General features: G+C 37.3%; 1 protein-coding gene across 1 annotated transcript in view; it reads left to right on the forward strand.

Moving 5' to 3' along the window:
* Nucleotides 1-22338, forward strand: part of STK39 (serine/threonine kinase 39) — a gene marked incomplete at its 3' end in the record, with an annotated part of 101425 nt that overhangs the window by 24733 nt on the left and 54354 nt on the right. The window contains exons 3-10 of the mRNA XM_080347009.1: nt 4552-4660; nt 5976-6117; nt 8276-8331; nt 12847-12956; nt 13076-13177; nt 13384-13517; nt 16716-16764; nt 16871-16936. Coding sequence (XP_080203135.1) covers nt 4552-4660; nt 5976-6117; nt 8276-8331; nt 12847-12956; nt 13076-13177; nt 13384-13517; nt 16716-16764; nt 16871-16936 — 768 coding nt within the window. The remainder of the gene's footprint in view (nt 1-4551; nt 4661-5975; nt 6118-8275; nt 8332-12846; nt 12957-13075; nt 13178-13383; nt 13518-16715; nt 16765-16870; nt 16937-22338) is intronic.

Consider the following 22338-nt stretch of genomic DNA (forward strand, 5'->3'; position numbering starts at 1 on the left):
TTTGGGTCACTGATCAGAGGAGGAAGGAACCTGTAAGAGGCCCTTTGTAAAAGGGACTGCAAGAGTTTTTCCTCTGCACTGGTTATGGCAGTCCAGACAGAGTTGCAAAGAACTGTTAAAAAATGAAACCTGTTGCTTTCTAATGTTCCTAGATCGGGTGCTTGTAAGACTAATGCGTATTTATATGCAGGCAGCATAACAAGAGTTGAAGGACACAAAACCATTCTAAAAGTGAGAACACTCTCTTCTGTTCCACAGGTTATACTACTGCCTAGAGACTGTGGGCTTTTTCTAATGCAGAAATTCCTGCCTCTGAAGGAAATGATCTCCTCAGCAGGGAATTGCCAGTGCAAAAGATATCTTGAATTTGATACAGAGGGTATGGTCCATCCAGTTTCTTCAGATAAAATGGCTTGTTTACAGTGGAGGACCCAAAATGCTCTTCCTATGGTGATTGATGGCATTTGCCTTCAGTTTATGTGACAGTTTGTATGGAACATGGTTGTGTTTTTTAGAAGAGGATTGTGGTAGTAGAAGGTACCTCTGAGGTAGTGAGGCTTCTGTCAGATAAATTCTGAACTGTGTTTAGAAAGAGAACAGCCCAAGGCGAGATGCTGTGCGTGATGTATTAACATCTACAGCCCATAAAGAACATTTCTATAAACCCAGAAACACTAGTCATTGTAATATAAAATGCCCAAAATTTGATCTTTCTTGATTAGAATTTGAACTTGTAATGGAATTAAGGATTTTAAAGTTACAAAAAATAAAACCAGACAAAACTGCCAAAAATCTGCAGGAGATATCCAGGTGGTCTAGAGAAATGACAGAAGTTAGTTGCCAGTTTGTACAAAGTTACCTTAGCAAGTGCTTGATTATCTTTACTACTGACACGTCTCTACTGTCAGCAAAATGAGACAATAGGTCTTGAAGGTTTTGTCCCATATTGCTTTGTTTTGGTACAAAGACAACTGTCCATACCATCTTTTTTATTTTTTAACATAAGTCAATTTATGCTTTTCTGTGTTCTGATTTTGTGTTTCTTTTATTTGTTGATCTGTTTTGATCTGAACATAAATTCTGGCTTTCAGAGTTCCTGGTTAAGAGTGGAAGAAAGAAAAAAGGGACATTTATGATTCCTTTTATTTTTAGATGTGCATATACACACATGTGCATGCATACACATACATAATCTTTTTTTTTTTTTGTGGGAGGAAGTATACTTATTCTGACTCAGTTCTAACAGAGATTTAAAATAGAGATGCTATTATGGAAAAGAGCATCATTGACCTTAAAAACTTGTTACAAGTGTACTAACATTTTTGTTTCTGTTAATAATAATTAGAATGCTGTTGTGTTTTGGGTTTTTAGCAGCATTTTTGAGCCTCCTCAATTTTTTCATCACTTATTTTTTCTGATCAAACGGTTTCTTTTGGCACATGGGCATTCTAAAACTCTATCTGCTCTCTGAACATACCGTTTTGTAAAGTCCTGCTGCTTATGGGTGCTGTGCAAAGGCACCCTTCACAAATTCTCAGCTGTGTGGCCTTCAGAGAAGTGGAAAATGCAGCAAGCTTGCTGCCGATGTAAGCAGACTTAGGGCTTGGGCCAATGTCAATTAAAATAGAAAGGCAGCGGAGGAGGGAGTTTACATAATACTAAGGTTACACAAACTGCCAAACTCCTGAAATTCAATACTCTGTTTCCTGTGATGTCCTGTGTTCTCACTATTGTAAGCTAAATGTAACTTAACCCCACGAGCCAAGGAAAAAGTTCCCTTAGTATTGTCCTGACTGGGTATCTTCCATCTGCTTACCTCCAGTTTTTTAAAACAGAAGAAATAATCAACACTACAAACCAAATAATATTCCATAGGATGGCTTGTTTGATTGAATAGATTTTCTGAACTGTTTGCATTCTTGCTGTGGCAGCCCTGGGAGGCAGGCTCTCTGGAGGAGCCCACCATGTGTTATGCCCAGCCCCTCAAAGAGCTCCCGGGGAAGCAGAGTGGTGGCACCCGCCTGGTCGCTGGGAGCTGGACCCAGCTCTGCTGGTGCTGCAGCCGAGCTCTGAGTGGAGCTGTCTTGCAGTTGCTTATTAACTGTGTGACCCATCTGCCCTTAGGCTGACACATGTTTTTGTGTAGCTGCTCAGTGAAACTGGATCAGGAATAACCTGGCTGAAAAGAAGTTAGCTTTTAACCTGGAAGTATTTCCTGATGCAGTGCGCACACTCTTGTGCTAGCACAAAGGAGGGAGAAGCAGGGGGGTGAGAGAGAGACTTTAAATTTAAAGTTCTGTAATGGCTTTGGTGGTGTTGAATGTCTAAGGTAATGTGAATGTGAAGGAGACTCTGGGACATCCTGCTGCAAGCTTTTCGTCTGACAGTGTATTTTAAGCAAATGCTTTTCTCGCTCATCTGTGCATACCATGCACTGCAACCAGATAATTGAAGTTTCTGGAGGCTCACCATTCTGTGTGTGATAGGGGCTCTCCAGAACTGCATGTCTGAAATTAACACTTTCCTGGCTAAGATTTAATCCCTTATCTCTTGTGGGGTGCTTCCTGATTGTTTATTTTTGTTTTGCAAAGACTCTCTTTGGAAAAAGTCGCTGAAGCTGAGACACAAAATGCCTTTGGCCATGGTTACTGTGTAGCTCAATTTTTGCCCAGGAGTTGATGCAGGCAGACAAAATATTTGTAGCACTTTTCAGTTGAAGGTCGCAAAGCTTAGCACAATCAATTAGTATTAGTTACATTGCTGCACTGTTAATGTGTGAGTTAAAAGGCTGAGGTATATTTTCTCCCAGTAGTGGCAGGTAGACTTCTTGAGCCCTTGGTATATTACCAGCACAGTAATTCATAAACAGTGTAAGACGGCATGTCAAACTCATTTTTACTAGGGGGCCACAACAGCCTCGTGGTTGCCTTCAAAGGCCAAATGTCATTTTAGGACTGTACAAATGTAAGAAATGAAATACTAATAAAGAGTGGGAGAGTTATTATTAAGATTTAGTATGGATAGCTGAACTAAGAATGTAAGGCAGTACTAAGAAGGCAGTAATTTGACCTGTGTTTAAACTGACATGTCTTGTGGGAAAGCAAGATGTTCCTCAAATATGCTTCTTCTGTTTTCCATGTACTGTCTCCTGGGGAGGGGGCAAAAAAAAAACTATTTTGCAGATTGCTCAGTTATTCAGGCTCATGGCATGACTGTCTAGGCATTCATCCTTCTGTGGTTTAGGACTCAGAAGTTGTCTGAGGAGGAGGATGTCTGACAACAGGACTAGCTAAAGTGTATGTCAAGCTACTGCCTGACTTAATAGTCACAAATAGGCATCACGAGATTAAATCACTGTCTTTAATACACAAAATTAACTTTTTAATTAGAAAGTTGCCTTGATCTTGAGTGCATTGCAAATAATAAGGAAAAAAACCACCCTCTTTCAAACACCTGCTGAATTGAGGTTGCAAGTTGAAAATGGCATCTGTGACAGCTTTAATGAATTGTGATGGGACTGCCCTAGTGCCTGCCCTGAGCCAGTGCTGGTGAGTAAGCGGGTAATATGGGTCGCCCTGAAAACAGTTGCTTTTCAGGGGAGGGAGGGGAAGTGGAAGAGTGTGATTTTTAGCTGGATTGGGTCCCTGACTGGCTCACCCTCCAGCAGCATCTTCTCTAGCACCAGGGATCAGGGCTGTGTGGCATGAGGTGGAGAGGGAGAAGGAGGGTTGTGGGAGCTTAAATTGGTGTGAGGCCAAACCCTCCGATACAAAGAAGGCCTAAACACTGCTAAGTAAAGCATTGGCAGGATAATGAGAGCTGCCAGAAAGGTGTTACAGAAAGAATGAATAGAAAAAGGACTCTGCTTGAAATAGCAGATACAAGGCAGTCATTCTTAATGCGTACAGCTGTGGCGTGTCATAGATGGTGTTACTTGGTAGTGCCACGTTGTGCATCTGTTGGTGACTGTGTGCTTCTCTAGTCAATTGTTTCCTCTGACTTTTGGTCTGTAATGTTGCTTTTTCCTCTTGCACTTCTGTTTGATTGCGTGGCTTTGGTGTCCACCTGTCCATCCCACAGTAGCTGAGCCAGTGGTGCTGTGTCCTTTGTCCAACAGCTTCCTTCCGCCTTTCCTACCTGCTCCCATTCGACTCTTTTCATATCCTTTTTGAACAGGAAATGCAGTAGGTTTTGATCTTTCCTTGTGTTTTCTTGTCAAGACTGTATCCACACCTTCAGCTCTTGGAGACTGCTCATTCTTCATTGCTCACTCTGAGTTTGGGACTTCAGCAGAAATTTCTTTGCTGTTCTTAGAAGAAAATTGATGTAGTTATGTCTATATCTCCTGGCCAAGCCTCCCTCATTTTCTTTGCAATGATATTTTGTCTTGCATGCAGATCGATAGGTAAACTGAAATGATTTGGTGCCTTGGTGCATATTCTGTGCATACTTCAGTTCTGTTGTAGTATTTCACTTTGGAAATTAACTTTCTCTCTGTACAAGTAGAACTGATATTTGGCTGTGTTATGTTGGTCTTTGTATTTCTTACAGAAAGAAATTCAAGCAATGAGTCAATGCAATCACCCCAATGTGGTAACGTATTACACATCTTTTGTGGTGAAGGATGAACTTTGGCTGGTGATGAAACTGTTAAGTGGTGGTAAGTTACTGGTTTTACTTGTTTAGCTGCAAAGATATTGTATGATCTTTTTTCTAATGTACCTTCTTTGAATTAATTGACCTAAACCAAGTAGGGAGAGGGGAGGGACCACATAGGATGAACCTTGAGACATAGGTGTGTTATACCAGGAACGCGCAAGCTTAAGAAATTTGTATATGTATTAACGTGTCAATAGTACAGGCTAAGAATTACTGAGATAAAGTCTGTTGATCTAACTACTGTAATTCTTTATTCTGAATCAATATATTAAAATCCTATATTAAATCTGTGTAGAGAAAACTGATGAGAATCAAGTCACTTCTGCCAGTGTGGCCTTTTTTGAGTTTCTCTCGAGTTTCTCTTGAGTTTCTATTTTTGTAAAAGTGTATATATTTCTGATTTCATAAGAAGTGTTTCTCATTCCTTATTCAAGGAAGATTCTTCCTTGTGTATGCATTATACATGTTGCGTTCTTTTTATTGCTTAAACTAACCAAACACTCATTACAATTTTTATGATGATGGTTAATGGTGTAAAAATCTTACTTGGTTCTGTATGTACTTGTGTGAATGTACTTGTAGTTTAGAAAAGTAAGGCTCCAAAATACGATGTGGTGGTCCTGGTTGCTACGTGATGTTCTTCAAAATGTCTTGATGGCAGCAGACTAGTGCCCCATCATGCTTGAAAGTAAGGATAGGAAGTTGTCATAAAATACCATTTGTTACGTCACATTTAGGTGAATTGTTGAGTTTAATCTAAAGGAAGCATAGACCCTGAGAGAAACCAGTGATTCATGGGAAGAATTTACTGTGAACTGTTGAAAATAAATGTTGCTATTGTATTCCTTGACATTGAACTGCAATTAATATAAATTTCAAACTGGGTGTCACTAGGAATGTTGTCATCATTTCTTTGCAGAGAATATCCCCTTCCAGTCTTGCAGCTGCATGTCTACGTCATGAACACACGAACCATAATTAAGCTGGATAATAAACCAAAGCCTTTGCTGTCTGTTTAAATGTGGGATACTCCTGAACTTTTAATAAATGGTATCTTAGCAAGATATTAGCAGATCTTTCTAATGGGTCATTGTGTGTTACAGTATTCTTCACCAAAAAAACTGTGCTTTGTTTCTTGTTTGAACAAGGTAGCGGTATTCTGTATTCTGAGCTAGTTACATGAGGTCTTTACACATACATGCAAAGATTTAAATTGCAGTAGTGTAGAAAGAATGAATAAATATAACTTTCTCAATAACCTGATATGATAATACTGTATATATGCCTTTTTTTTTTTTCCTGGATCTACAATACAGGTTCAATGCTTGATATAATAAAGTATATTGTCAACAGAGGAGAGCACAAAAATGGTGTACTTGAAGAACCCATAATAGCAACAATTCTTAAAGAAGTTTTGGAGGGCTTAGACTATCTACACAGGAATGGGCAAATTCACAGGTAGGAGAGTATACACAGTGAAAAGCAATTTTAAAGTTGCATGTATGGTTTGTTAATACTGGTCAGCTGCAGTTGCTTGGCTAAGCAGATTGTATTGCCTCTTTCACAGACTGTAAATGCGATCAGTAATTATCAAATGAAACACTCAGGCAGATGCTGTAATCTTGACTGCAGTTTGTCACTAATACTTAATACTTACCACGTCTTTATGCCCTCTGTCTGTCTCTCTTACAGTTAGGATAGGCCTGTGCTGCACTAAATATGCCAGAACTGTGTTCTATACTCCTGTGCCTCTTGATACTCCAAATATTTAATGTGAATCTAGTTTATGTGATGTGATCTGTGACTTGGTTATTGTGTTGCACAGCAAACCTGTAATCTTGAGCACTCAGGTACTACTGTGTGGATATGAAATTTATTTTTTTCCTGGCAATCAGTAATGTCTATTAGAACTCTATAGACCTTTCTTTATCATCACACATGAAGCTGGGATTGGAACTATGGAACTGCATCTCGGTGTATATGCATCTAGTGATTGTTCTCTTCTATATATTCTCTTTCCACTAACTTCCCTAGTGTAAATTGTGCAGGTGCCTCAAGATGGTCTATACATACCTGCTGTAGCCAACCCACAGGTTGCTTTCACTGTTTGGATGTTGGAAGTGCTGTACTCTGCCCTTCCTAATTAATTTCACTGAGGTGAATTTGCCTCTTCAGGAGAGTGCCTATAACAGGCTTTCTGTCTGTTCCAAGCGTTAGCCTTTTATAAGGTAGTCCTTTAAATGAAAAGCAGATGTACTGCAAACGGAACCCTGAGAATCAAGGTATTGCAGATGTAGCACAGTAATTGTTCTTTATGTGTACTTCTTATGTCTCATAAATGAACTGCCTCTCATGTAAATCAAGAACTGTTTCTTCCTTTTGCAAAGAGAAAATTGAGATAAATGGAGAAATAAAGAACAATTATCTTGACTTCTGGTCTGGAATGCCAAACATCTCCCTCAAAATTTAATTCGTAGTCTAATGTTTAGCTGGTATTGTTGCGGAAGGAACATCCATTAGCTTTTAAGGATAACGGGACTCTTTGAGGTCAGATTTGGGCATCCCACTTGTCTACTCTTAAAGAACCTTAAAAAGATAAAAAGAGAGAGATGTATTTGTTATATCTGAGATTTCTCCTTTATTATAACATTTAATTTGTAAACTGTGCAGTACCTCAGAAGTCTTGTTCAAGACAATACAGTGTGTGTTCCTTTTCCCATGTCTGTTGTAGGTAAAAGCCGTGGTAGTTTGGAGGGCACTGTATCAGGTGGTATTGGCCAGTTGGAGCTGTTTTCAGAATTATTCAGGGATTTTGTTGTGTGTTTTGATGCGTTCTTCTTTCTCTATAAGGAAACAAATTATATTACCTTTCAATAGCAATGTGTTAAGTATTTTCAGTACATTTTGGAGATTGATTTGCCCAAATTCTTAATGTTTATGATATATTTTGTATTAACGATTTATCCTGTGCATTAAGAATGGGATACACATATCTATAAAATAAAAACAGCCAGAAAAGTTTCTTCTTAACATGATGTGTGAAAAGTATGTTAAGTAGATATAGTTGACTGTTAAACACATGCTGAATTTCTGACAGATTCAGTGTCATGTAACTTTTCATTATGGTACCCTATAGCAAAATATGCTTGCTATTTCCCAAGCCGTAATAGTTTCATTGGGTGGAAAACTACTGCGTATTTGTATTTACCTTTCTTGAAGATGAGTCTCTTCTGTGAAGAGATCAAAGAGGAGATTTTCAACTTTTCTTTTCCATTAGTGTTGCAGAGGATGTGAGAAAGCATTACTTCTTACTCCAAAGCTCTGAAAGCTCCCAGTTTGTGAAATTTTATTTATAAAAGTGGTAAAAGGGCCTTTGGACCTAAGTATTTCTGTTCTCATTTTGTACAAAAAAGACTGAGTTTTTGAGAGTTAGAGTTCTTCACTCTATTCTTTTGTAAATCAGTTAACATTTTATACTTCAGTTCCTATATCTGTTTTGTAATTTTTAAAATGCTGTTTTGTGAAACAAATAACTATGCAATATTTATTGATCTATTTGTTTACATAAATGGTGCACATATGTACTCTCTTACTAAGCTCTGTTTGTACATTCTAGAGATTTGAAGGCTGGCAACATTCTTCTTGGTGAAGATGGCTCTGTGCAAATAGCAGGTAATGGCAGTGGTAAAGTAATGACTAAATAAAAGAAAAAGGTAATTGCAGCTGGATTAGCAGCAACAGATAAAGTTTTTCTGTTGAATTTTAAGAATTCCTGTAGCTGCAAGTTATCTAGTTTCAGATTTCAGGAATTTTGTTTAATGATACATGATGTAGAAATTACTCAATATTTTTTCTGTGTTCTGTCAAATGTATCAGGAAATTTTTTGTGTCCTTGTAAAATTTCCTTTTGAATCACCCATGTACCTTAAACAGCTTGCAAATGATAGTAACTCATATTTTTGTTCAAGTTTATTTCATTTATTTCTGCAAGTAATTGTAATAGTTCTTGGTGATTCAGAAATCTGTATGTACTGCCCATCATGAGGACCTTGGCTATAACTTAGCAAGTCACTGAGATGCATGAAATATATCTGACTGAGAATTATTTTTGGCACTTCTGCCATTTGTCTTGCTATGGTATTGGTTGGATGGAATTTAGCATCTTAAATATCCTCTGAATGTATCTATATGGTTCTTGGTAGTATGTGAGAATCAAATTATTTGGTCTTCATAAGGTCTTAAGTACTTAGCAAACCTCATATCCCATCTTTGAGGGTAGTATCAGGTATCTGGAAAATCGCATGAGCAGGTGGTGATACCTGCCCCCTCTCCCAGCACACTCCCAGGCCTTTCACAGTTTAATAGCTCATGACCCAGCGATGAAATCTTTGTGTTTAGTAGCCCTCAGTATTAAAAATGGCTATGGTCAAAAGTTCTTTTGTACATAAACAACGTACCATGTAAACATATATTTTGAGGGATCTAATATGCCAGTGTCTGAAGTTTATGAAACTGGATGGGAAAATATTGTCTGCCAGGTGACTCATTTACTAATTGGAGCAATTTTAAATCTTCTTGTTTGAGTTCAAGACTTAAGTAGGTAGTCAATTTTACAGACTCAAGTTTTAATAAGATACTTGATGTTTATTTATTCACTTTATTGTACCTAACAGGTCACTTCACTTCGTATAGCACTTTTGGCAACTGTTAAGATTTGAAGTCTGTGTTGTTCAAGTGTTTTTTAGATCTTCTATTGTAAAGGAGCAGATGTCCAGGCAACAAACTTAATTAAAAATAATAACTAAAAAGTTGAAAGATAAAATATCAGGAGCCATCTGAAATAAAGCTGTTGACTTTAGAATATTACTTACACACATAATCAAATCTACTCTCCCAGTAATCAGATAACATTCAAACAACTTCATTTATCCCTTTCTAGTTCAACTTCACAGCTTGGTTTCTTGACCTTTTCCTCCTTTTTGCTGTAGGCATCTTAATGAGTTAGGCTTTCATTGTGCTGGTAAGACATTCACTGCAAGTTGGACTGAGGAAGTTGAGTGGCTGGATAGATAGGTGGAATGTGCCTTTCTGTGATGCGTTATTTCAATACCAGGTTATTTCTGATCTTCAGGAGAAAAGTGCAGTGGTGTCAATCTTGTTTCTTTGTTGGTGTGAGGCTGTTCTCTTTGGGACAGCTGAACATTGCACATTAACTGAAAGCCAGTTTTAAATGTCAAAGAGGCTGAAATTAATCCTCTTTACATCTTTTTTCCTTGACAAAGTAAGATCTCCTTTCATCTTTTGAGAACAGACATCTGATAATTTTGCTTCCTTTTATTTGCTAGAAGAACTTAGATTCTTTGGACTGCCCATTCTTCTGCACCTCAAGCTTATATAATGAAAACCTGTATCTATAGTACACACTACTAATATATATGAAGTGTATTATTTGAAGACACAGCTGTCTGTTAGCATTTCTGGGTTCTAAGGAGCTATGGCTCACAAATGAAGCTCAGCCCAGGGTTTATTTGATGAAGGACTTCTGTGAAGATGTAGAAGAGCATAGATTCTTCAAAGAATTGGGGTAGCTCTGCAGAGACCTCTGATTATAGACCTTGAGGTTCTGCAAAGAGAATCTGCTCCATCTTTGGTGGGAAAGAACAAAATACACATATTTTTATTTAAAGTGGGGAGACTTATTTTTAAAGTACAAAATTCCTCTGTACAGAGCAGGAAACTTTTGACTTATTTAGAAATATAATGTTAAATAGTCACTGTAGTTCTGCTGCTCTGACATTCTACTTTCAGCTCTTGGGATTGTAACTTCTGGTGCTTTGGGCAAACAAGATGATTGTAAGTAGTCAGGGTTTCAAGCCTTCTAAGCCTGAGCTGCCTGGTGAAGGTCAAAATGTCAAACCAGTAAAGGAACAGATACGTGAGATGAGGTAAGGAGCATATAGCAAAGAGCCTGTGTCTCCATTAATCAAGCTAGATGGATGAGAAAGATTTACCAGGGGAATTGTTTGGCAGCCCAAGCTTTCTTCGGCCATCCCCATTCTCACAGGTTTGATGCTTTTATTTCTCTCCCAGTCTTAAGCGTAACCCTACATGTGGCCTTGACTGGGCCTTAGGTTAAAGTCTACAGCCACTGTCAAGGTGAGAAAGTTAAGAAGAAACATCTTTGCAATCCATGTCTTCCTGCAGCAGTTGCTTTGCAGCTCCGCTGCCATGGAAGCAGTGATTTTGTCATTCTCCCAAGCCTGATCCTCACCCTAGAGCTTGGTTTTGGCTGAGGCCAAGTGCCCAGCCCAGGCTGAGGTGAAAAAGGTGTTAGCCTACAAATCATTTGTCTTCTATGTTTATTTGGGCAGCTCTGTTTCCTTTGATTTCAGAATGCTTTACTAATACAGTAAAATCAGGGCTCTTCATTAAATTAGTTTTTTCTTTCATATTAAATGTAACTTTAAGTGCCTAACACTTTCGAATTGTTTAGCTCTTCCCTTATGATACATTTCTATTTCCTCTCTATGTAAATACATTGTCTCCTATGTGATAGGCAGATTGTTACTCTAGGTCATGGCTTTTCTTAAATAACCTGTATTTATGGAAGCTACACCTGATATTGGAAACTAAAGTCTTTGTTTTTATTGAGTAGCTATCAAAGCGTTCTTTCTGTCTGTAAACATACAACAGTGTTTGACTAGTTTTATAGTGAAATGTTTACTTGACTTAATTGAAGAGTCATCACATCTTTCTCAGTGAGGTGCTGCAATACTTCATTTTGAAGCTTGTGCAATAAGACATTTTACTTAGTTTTTGGGTTGTGTGTTTTGGTTTTTTATCCGTTTTCTTCCCTCACCCATTTATATTTGGTGTGTGTTGTCCTTTCTGAAATTAATGCTAATAGGGAAATACAGCAGTAAGGTTAAGTCAGGATTTTACCTGTGTATCTCAGTTCCTGAAAGGACCTATAAAGAATTGTCCAATACAAATTATTTATCTTTGGTACTCAAAGGACTTTTTTTTTCCATCTCTCCTTTTTTTTTATGCTTTTATTTATTCATTTTTTATTTCTACCCATTCAGCTTTTCCTTATATGCAATAGTTCCTCTTCAGAAAACTGACACTAGTACTAGCATTTTTAGGTCAGTAGAACTTAGAAGCGGGTGTTTCTGAAGCTGTTCATGCTTTTCAGAAATAGAAGCAAAACCTGTCTGTTCTATAACTTACAGATTAAAAAAAATAAATATCAGGCAAGCTGCAGGGAAAATTAAAGAATAGTGTTTGAAGCCTGCTTTGTACTTGTCTAATGTATTTCTTTGTGTTTTTGTGATGTAGAAGAGGTCCAGCATTTGAGTCTGATGCTTAGCGATTGTTTAGTGGAAAGTAATGATAAAACTAAGTTTTCTTTAGTTACTGATTTTTTTTACCTTAAAATCAGGGAACAATAGGAAAATAAAAATTGAAGGTCTGTAGTAAACTGCTTGATTTCAGTGTAACTGTGTTGTAAATAGCATAGTCTAAAATACTCTTAATATAGCTTCATTCAAAATAACAATATTTCTTCATACATTGGTAATCTGCTCTCCTTTCTTCCGTTTAAGCCATACCTCTCCCATACAGCTGTCACTGATATGGTAATAGATTCACAGAACACTAAGGTATTTTGCAATTTTGGAATCTGGAAAAAACTATTAATGTCATTGTCTACCATGAAATGTATATCGTTCATCACTTTGCTGATTATCTTTGATTTGTCAAATCTCTGTAAGTATTTAAATTATAAATGGTATTCCCTCTTGTTCCAATCGCAGTCAAATTTAGTAGCTAGAGAGCAGTAGCTCCTTATCTTTGAACAGCATCAGATGGAAACCTTTCAAACCTTGGCTCAAAGTGTGCACAGGAACATCTTACATGACAGACGTGCAGGAGTCCTTTGTAATATTATTCAGGAAGACGCATACTAGGAGGCTGAACTTGAGGGTGTCTTAGTGAAGTGCTCTCAGATAAAACTATCCCCATGTATTCCATTGCGTTTCAAGACAGCGTGTCACAAAACAAAGATAAGCTCTGCAATGGAGAGTTTCTATAAGTAGACCTTTATGAATTTACTTCATTTCTAAAGTGTAAAACTTTTGCTTTGTTATAGGTAGTTTAACAGATTTTTACTTTTTTCCCCCTTCCCAGATTTTGGCGTTAGTGCATTTTTAGCAACGGGAGGTGATGTTACTCGTAACAAAGTAAGGAAAACTTTTGTTGGTACTCCATGTTGGATGGCCCCTGAAGTAATGGAGCAGGTATTCCTAATGTTAATATGTGTGTATATATATATATATATATTTTTTTTTTTTTCAGTCTTTAGTTTTTGGAACTTGAGACATCATCACCTTGTTTTTCCTTTCTGGTTCTATTCCAGGTGCGAGGTTATGACTTCAAGGCTGACATGTGGAGTTTTGGGATAACAGCCATTGAGTTAGCAACAGGAGCAGCACCTTATCACAAATACCCTCCTATGAAAGTAACAATCACTTTGTGTTACTTAATGCTGTTAGCTGTATTATTGATGCTGCTAGATAGTTAGCAGTTAGCATAGATAGTTAGCATTGTCAATAGCAACTCAAGATATCTAAATATACATGTTCTGTGGAATATTTGTTTTCTTTTAATTTCTACGTGTTTTGAATTGATTTTGTTTACAGTATCTCTTTTTTGGGTTTACTGTAGGTGTTAATGCTGACACTTCAAAATGACCCTCCTACTTTAGAGACAGGCGTAGAGGATAAGGAGATGATGAAAAAGTATGGCAAATCCTTTAGAAAACTAATTTCATTATGCCTTCAAAAAGATCCTTCCAAAAGGTAGGTCATTATTGCCATTTACAGTGGAATTATTTTTTTAAATGTCCAGACAATTTGAAGTTCCAGTGTTTAAACATCATCTTTAAGTGTATGATTTGCATTTTGTAAATAGCAGCTTTCAGTCCTTTTCATCTGGGGAGAAGAAATAGCCTCTTAATTGTCACTTAAGTTTTTTTTCTTCTGGGTCACTAATGCAATTTACTTATACTTAAATATACTGATGAATTAAACTCTGATCAAACAGAAGTCCTTGATTTACGTCTTAATTTTTCATCTGAGGGAAGACATAAATCTTTATATTGTACGTAAGTCTAACAAGACTGTTCACATTGATGAGACAGAACTGTTAGTAACCAAACATATCAATCTTTTGGCCTTAAAATTATTTATTTACTTTTAATTTAATTTAATGTTTTCCTATTTTGTGACATAAGCTCAGCATTTCTTTTAACTTAGATGTTTCCAGAGAAAATTACTTATTAAGAGGTATTTATTTTTTACTGTAATGTTTAGAGTTTTCCTCATGTTTATGTAGGCAATTGCATGTCATAGTATCTGTGTGTTTTGTTCTTTCTTGGTGTGTTTTGTGAACAGGATAGCCAAGATGATAAAAATAGTAAACATCTATTCCAAAACCATTGCTGAGGTCCCAAATTCCCAGAACAATTTATTTATTTATCCTTTATTCATTTTTTTTATGCACCTATTTTTGTAGGTATCTTTTGCTGAAAAGTTGGAGGAGGCACATTCTGATTAACATTATTTCCTGAGGGTATTTAATGTATCACTTTTTTTAAGACTTTCAGAGATGCTATTTCTGGGGAAAAAAAGATTGTCCTGCTTGAATGCTGTTTGAGTTTTCTCTGGTGTATACTTCGCTGATGTTATACTAGCTTAAAAGGAAATTATTGTCAGGAAGGAAGTCAAAAAGGTGACAGCAGCAATACTAGAGAACAAATGTAATTAAGAAAAAGGATTGCATTGCAACATCTTCTTGAAATTCTTAATATGCTTTTTTTTTTTTTGATTGAAGGATCATTTTTGTACTGTTTTCAGAATCCCAGACCCTTAAAATTGATGGTGTTAGTAGCAAGTCCTGATGCTTTAAGCTTAGCACTGCTGCTTACAGATAAGAATGAAATGTCTTCTTGGTAATCAAGCTTCTTTTAGTTTCCTGTGTCCAGAAATATTCAGGGCAAGATTAAATTGGTATGAAAACATGGGAAGTAAATAATGGTTTTCCTTCTCTCTTTGAATACATAATGCCAAGTTACCTGACACATTTAAACACGTTAGTGTTTAAACTAATTACACTACTTTATTACACTGATATTTAAACATGTGTAATATCTTCATACTCAGGATTGCTTTGAATTGAACACTTAAACGTGAGATCTGTGATTAGATCTGTGTACTGGTTACTCTAATCAAGGAGCAAGTGTCCTTATATTGTAGGGTCATCGCTATTTCTTATGTTTCTCCCCGGCCAGGGTTTAATTTTGCATGGGCATACCTCCATAGTTGTTGTGTCAGGTTGTGGGACAAATGCTTGGTCTTTCTGGCAAATTCTAGGACTGGCATTGCACAGTTGTTGTGTCAGAATGTGATGTTTGTGGTTTTGGGATCTGTGTGTGGGTGTTTCTCCCCAGTGCCAAGGATGCTGCTTACGGTCCTCAGCTGCAATTCACTGCCATGGCCTATAAGGAAAACAGGCCCAGAAGGCATATCCAGACCAGTTCAGAAGTGTCTGGCATAATGATAGAGGAATGGAAAACACTAGTTTGGATAAAACTTCACTAAGAATCTAGCTTTTAACTGTGCATATCCCCATTGTGAGATTTGATGGTACTGGATCTCTGAAACTTACCTGCAAGTTTAGAGTAAATTTCAGATATAGCATTAAAACTGTGACAGAGAAACTGTGTTTTGTTTTGTTTTGTTTTTTTAAGTGTTTCCCTTCCTTTTTGCTCATCCAAGGTTTACATGTGACTTATGGCTAAGCCTGGTGGTTTCCACAGTACCATTACTAAGAACTCCTTTATTGTAGAATTCGATGCTTTGGAGGGGAAGAAGAATAAGTGCTCAGTGGAGCTACTGTCTGTGTCTAAATTGGATGCTTTTTGTTGATGTCAGAAGTTGTTTCATTATTTCTAGCGGGAGTGAACTGATTTATACATACACACTAGTTACTGCTCCTCTTCACTTACTCTTCAGATGTGTACACAGAGAAGTAGACTAGTACAGATTTTGGTTTGGTCTTTTTTTTTGAGACCAAAATTTTCCAAATTAATGCCTTCCACTGTCTTATCTAGTCTATGTTGTATCCAATCTCTTGCTTTAATCTAAATGGAAAACTATAACAGTTGTCGCTTCTGTTTATTTAGAAATTATCAATCTTGGAGATTTTGGCTTCCCTGAACATAGCCATGTCAAAATTAGTCTTGATTACTGGTATGGGCTCCTAATGGAAAGGATGAAAAGAGTCTGAAGGATTTTATTTCATCGCAAGAGATGCTTTACTTTCTCTCCAGAGTCTGCTTCAGTACTAGAGCTGGCTTTGGCTGGATAAGTAGCTTTTTAGGTCCCTGAAGCTAGGGAAGACAAATCCTGCTGTTGGAATCACTCTGGTAGCTGCAAGACTGTGCTTCTCTGTTGAAAACATCAAAAATATAAACCTGAGGATGATGAGAAGAAAGAGACTTAACCGAACTGCAAGTAAAAGTGAAATTTCTAGGTTTTGACCTCCTGACTGTTGCTTTGATTTTCAATTGACTGATTGGTTGGAAGATGCTCCTGCTGAGTCTCTTGGTTTATGCATCAGGTTAATAGTGTTGGTATAGTTTCTTGTGAAAACCTGCTGACATCAATGAAGTAAAAGAATGCTGGTAGCAGATATTGATGCTACTGTTTGGAGAATGTAATTATTCTTTTATTGCTGTGGAGGAAAGTTCAGGTGCATTCATAGAGTCACTTGGGAAAGAACATGATACCTGTCTTTCTTTGTTTTAAGGGTAAAATGCATTTGTGTTGAGAGAAAAAGGGAGAAAACTGGCAACTTGGAGACTGATTTTTTTTGCCGTAGGGAAACTTAATTTTCAATTCAAAAGTATTACAGACGTACTATTTAACTACCGTCTTGTACTGTATTCACTGAGAGGGGTCTTTGTTTTCTGTTCTAATTTATTATTGATCTTTCAGGCCCACAGCAGCAGAACTTTTAAAATGCAAATTTTTCCAGAAAGCCAAGGTAAAATGTTTAACCCTACGAGTAAATTTTGCTCTGCCTTAAAATCTACATGAAATTTTTTCTCTCTTTGTCTTGATTTTTAACGTAGCAAATGTTGGTTTTGCAGACTAGAGAATACCTGATTGAAAAGCTTCTCACTAGGACACCTAATATAGCACAAAGAGCAAAAAAGGTGAGTGTATTCACATCTTTTTCTTGACTAGTATGTAAAACAAAGCAGGGACTGTTCAGTTGCCTTAAAAATTAGTTGGCTGGCTGATTCTGTTACGCAGTACTTAAGACAGTGACTGTTGAATGAATGGTTTCTGCAGCCTAGCTTTTTTAGGAAGCCTTGGGGCATTTTGGCTTCCTTTCTAGCCTTGTCAAAATGATATATGTTATTTGTTGTAATACATGATACGATTTTTTTTCCCCACTCCCTTTTACAAAGCAACAGGTGAAATGGTTGTGCAAATAAAAAATGATCTGTGAGTGTATAGGTTTATAAACTGCAGAGTTCATATCTTCATTGCTCACCCAGAGGAAGGGTGAATATGCTATAAATGGTATTTATTGAGGACTACCTGGTTCTATGGATTATTTCAAATGTGATGCCCAAATGTGTGGCTGTCGGGTCCAAACTCTCCAGAGTGCTGCTGAGTTATTCAGACAGGTGGAGCCTTATCGCACAGGTGAAGTAGTTAAACCCACAGCTATGGCATGTACTGCTGTTTCTGTGATGCCTTTGGTGCTTGTATAAATGAGCTTACCAGGTGATGTGCAGCAGAACTACCAAAAAAAAAATATCTTAATGGGAATTTTAAAATTTGGATATGAAGCAAGGTACCGTTCATAAGAGCTAACAGGAATGAATATGAATGTAGACTCCTGCTTGTGTGTGGGAAATTATGGAACTCCCTTTCTGTGGTAACTTAGCTCTCAAAGTCTCTTTGGTACGAGGAACTTGTTCAGAGACTGCTGAGTCTCTGCAGGTGACAGGGTAGTGTGCTGAGTCCAGCTTTCTAAAACCAGGCTTTCTGGGAGGATATTTTGAGGAGAGACAGGACAGGAACTGTTTCAGCTTTTGTTGGCACATCAGTTAGGCTTCAGTTACCTGGGACCAGCACTTGTAAGGTTTTCCGTTCTTTTTGTGATTACTTGTTTGGCATAATCCCAGCAACACTGAGATGGTCCTTCAGGTGGTTGCTTGTGTTTGGAAGAGACTGTCAGCAAGACCTGAATGCTTTAAGTTCCTTCTATTCTTTTAAGTAGAAGTAATTTGAGAAATCAGTGGAAATGATGGGCCTTTGTAAGAGGCTGGAGTAAAAGCAAGAATGAGAGGGCTATGGGCAAGTGAGCAGCTGAAGGTGCGGAGGAAAGCTGGGAGTAGTTCAGCTGTTTGGCCATGTGGTGGCAGCAATGCCCACATAAAAAATTATCTAACGGGGCGGAGGGGGGAGAAATCGTAGTGGTTTGTTTCTCGTTTTACATCTTGAGCTATACAGGAGAGATTTAGACATGTTATAGTACCAGGTAGATTTCAGATAGAGCATGTGCCTTGTGAGATTTGTCTCGCATCTGTATCCTCACGTCAGCTTTAGAGACTGCGTGTTAACTTATACATATGTGTATATATACTTATGTCTTTAAATAACTTAGCATCTAGAACTGCAAAATAAGTGGACGGTAGCCTCCCTTACACCATCAGAAATAGTTTTTTGAATGGCTTTTTAGAGAATTCTTTTTGGTTTGGAAGAGATGTGATTCTTAAAAAAATCAAAGCTGTGCAGTGCTAGAGACAAATTGATAGGTCTTTTAATTACAGCATAAATTGAAAATATATTTAGATTTTAGCTAGTGAAAATGCTAAATTATTTATATTTTAAAAGGACACAATATTAAAATTCATCAGGGATTTAAAATTTAATTCACTTGTTACAACTTTGCATGTAGCTGCTGTTTTAAGATACCATAAAATATACATGTATTTTAATATTAAAACTGTGGGATTTTATTTAAAAAAGCTTGTGTAAGTAGAGTTTGTTTGCTCAAACATTAACACATAAAATGTCTAAGAGGTCACTCTTGGAAGACGTAATGCCAGTAATGGAAAAAAGAATATCACCAGGGCAAGAGAAGGGAAGGAGCTGGTGTCATTGCTGCTCAAATTATCTTCTGTAGCACTTGGTGTGAAACGCCTATAACTAATGATCTGTAGCACCGATGCTAGTAAAAATTTCAGATTTGCCCTGCATTAATTTAATTTTTCTTAAATTTACCACAGGTATAATTACTTTGCTTTGTTGTCCAAAACTCTAGCCTCAGTTTAAACTTTAAATTCTTTTCTCTTGACATAGTGCTCTTGTGTTTTGCTTCTGCCTTTAAAGCTTACACTTGGCAACTGTTTTGACTAAACATGAATTCAGATCTGTTTGTGAAATCCTGAAACAAGTACACATGGTCTTGTATGTGTGAGGAAAATGTTTTATATTGTAAAGATGTCTTCTGTTTTAAAACCCACTTTGATAATTAAACAACACCTACATTAGGCATTTAAAATAGTACTTAACATCAGAGTTGTAAACTACATCTTTGCGCACATGTTCCCCATCCCTGTGTTTCTTTGGTTGCTTTCAGTTCTGCTAAATTTAAATTAGGCCCTTCTTCCTGGCCTTCTCCTAGTAATTAAGGACAACACTGACACACTTCTGGAATTGACTTGTCCAGGAGGAACATGTCTTGTCTTTTCCTGTGCAAAACCTCTTTAAGCAAATACTGGCACTGATCCACAGAAATGAATGTTACACCATGAAACTTCTTACTGGCAATTCTGGGTTTTGTTACTTTGAGTACTCACTGGTGAGAGCATTGCTGGTGCCAGGAAGAACTGGAGAGAAGGCTGTGGTGAATGGTCTGAGCTCGGTGTGGTATGATAAGTGGGGACATTGAGGCCACACTTTGGTCATTGACGGGAGTGTGGGAGCATTGATTGCAGCCTCTGCCTTGCTGGATGTGATGATAGAGCAGCCTTCACTGTCCTGCTTGGATCAGACTGCGCTCACCTCTGTTATACAACCACTTACCAGGAGTTTAGATACACTTTTTGTTAACATGTGTTGAAGCAGTTTTAATTTTGAACTTCACGTTAAGTTGTTTCGTTTGGGATTAGAATTACTATATTGGAATAGAGGAAATTTGAAACAGCTTCCAGAATTCCACTGTCAGTTTTGAAATCTTGTCACACTAAAAAATTAATTATAACTGTAAGTACTCTGTATGCACAAAGGCCCTGGGTCAATTTTGTGGTTATATAATCTTGTTTCTTTAATTCTGAAAATCTCCTGCATGACTGCCACTTTTACAAAGTGAAAAGGCAAAAACATGTATCTGCATTTCATTGTATTGCTGTCTGAAGTGCTACTAGTAGAAAAAAAAAAAAAAAATCTGAGTAATCATTGAGCTCGAATTCTGTTTCTGTGAAGGTGATATTGGTCTGCACTGTTAATAGAAGCTTGTTAGACCTCAGAGTTGTAAGTTACTGAGAAAAACCTGTGACAGCATAAAGGGATGATTAGTGGGAGTGATACCAGTTTTTATTAAAACTTCAGTAGCAATACCATTACTGGTGGGCTGGAATTCTAGCTCTCCAGTACAGTTAATTTAGGGAAATGATCATGTTACCTTATAGAAGAAATTAACAATCCCCTGCATTTAATGAGGAAAATATCTTTAGATCCCAGATTTCTTGAACAGCTCTGACAGCATGATTGGACCTCAGCAAGACATCCATATGCAACATTTCCTGTTTCAGTTGTGGGTTTGATCTGATCGACACACATCAGTGATGATGGGTGTTAGTACAGCTGGACTCCAGACCTTTTGAAAAGCAGAGACCAATGTTAGTTTGAGCTCAGATTATTAATAAAAATGTGTATATGTTGCTGTGATTCTTTACACTTTAAAAAATGCTTGTTTCATTAATGCTGATGTATAAAGAGAAGGGATATGTTTTTTACTGAAACACGGTTTCTGGAAAACAGCAGCTGAACTATAAGAATGTATTTGGTAAGGTTTTGTGGGGGGAAGGCCTCTCCATCACAGAGAATTAATTGTTCAGTTTACCCAGAATGCCATTACAAATAAAAAAAAAGTAGTGCAACTGTTTTTATATTGTTGGATATTACTAGAAATAAACAGAGGAGAAATTGGCTTTCAGACCATGTTGTTTTCTTTGTTTGTTTTCAAGAAGTTCTTGGAAGTAAAACTTAATGGAACCACTTATTACATAAAATGTAAATTTGAAAAAAAAATCGCATAATCAGAAAGCAATGCCTGTGTTAGTGAGCAGCAGAAGTGGAAAGTTTTTTAAGGGGCAAACACATGCAGTTGCATCAGCTTTGTTTTAACATTTCAGATAAAGGGAAAAGATTGCTGTCAGCTGTTCTGCCAGGTATACTTAAATGCAGTTGTCCCATAAGAGAAAAGGAACTTAATACAGTTTGTCCATCCTTTCTTTCATAAGGTGCTTTTACACTATAAGAGCATAGAGTTTGTGAGGCTGGATTCTGTGCCCTCTCAAATGGAGCCAATCTAATACAGAATAGATGAGTTTTAAGACAAACTATGGAATAGTTGGCTCAGTTGAGTGTCTTTTGTACTTCAGATGGCCAAAAGCATCTCTACAATAACTTGATTACTTGTTATGGCAAGGTTTAAAAGCTCACACATGATTCATCATAATCATTAAAAAGTAACCCTCTTCTGTGTTGGATAGTGTTTTCCAGTTCATGGGCTGTCATGGTTCAACTTCAAAATTCATTTGTGTGGTCGATGAGTCACTGTCTCTTGTGTCACAGCATTGATCTGCTCGTTAGCTAATGGTGTGTTCGTGACCTCTTCACTTGTACAGAAATGTCCATGTTCTTGACTAATGTGAGGCTGGTGTATAATGAGAACTTTTCTGATTAGACAGGTAGCTTTAAATATTTGGCATGTATCTGAGCTGTTGAAACTATCCTCCAGTACTGAAAGTTTCATTTCTATAAAGTGCAAGTGTTGTGTATTCTTACACATGCTGTTAAAGGTCTCCTGGTTAAAGAATCAAGACAGGATAAAGGAAATCCAGGCTTACATGATGCTGGTTTTAGATTCTTTGATCAGAAGCTATGTCTTGTAACTAACCAAAAGATAATCTTATTTTATTGTCCTATTTTTGAATGATTTGGTTTTCTGTTCCTTGCTGAGAATTTGAAGAAGGTGTTTGTTTTATCTCTTTGCCTTCTGAGAAATGAAGCCTCAAACACTTCACTTGCATGACATCCAAACCCAGATTGCCTCTCTTGGATTTGAAATGGTGTCCTAAGTAGAAAGTGACCCAATGGAATTGGTTGTTATTAAATCTGTTCCCAGTCTATAGGCCAAATCAGTGTTCTGTCAATGCAGGTAGGGACAGCTGGCTTGCTTGGGTTGCCTTAGTGTCCAGAGGTGTGCACTCTGGCGCAAGGTGGTAGAAGAAGCCTTTCTGCGTGTCTTTGTTGCTAAAAGTGATGAGGGGTTTTGGAAGGATGGGGAGGTGTGTGTTACTTGTGGTTTTGT

The sequence above is a fragment of the Nesoenas mayeri genome, assembly GCF_963082525.1.
Source record: "Nesoenas mayeri genome assembly, chromosome: 6".
Lineage (NCBI taxonomy): Eukaryota > Metazoa > Chordata > Aves > Columbiformes > Columbidae > Nesoenas > Nesoenas mayeri.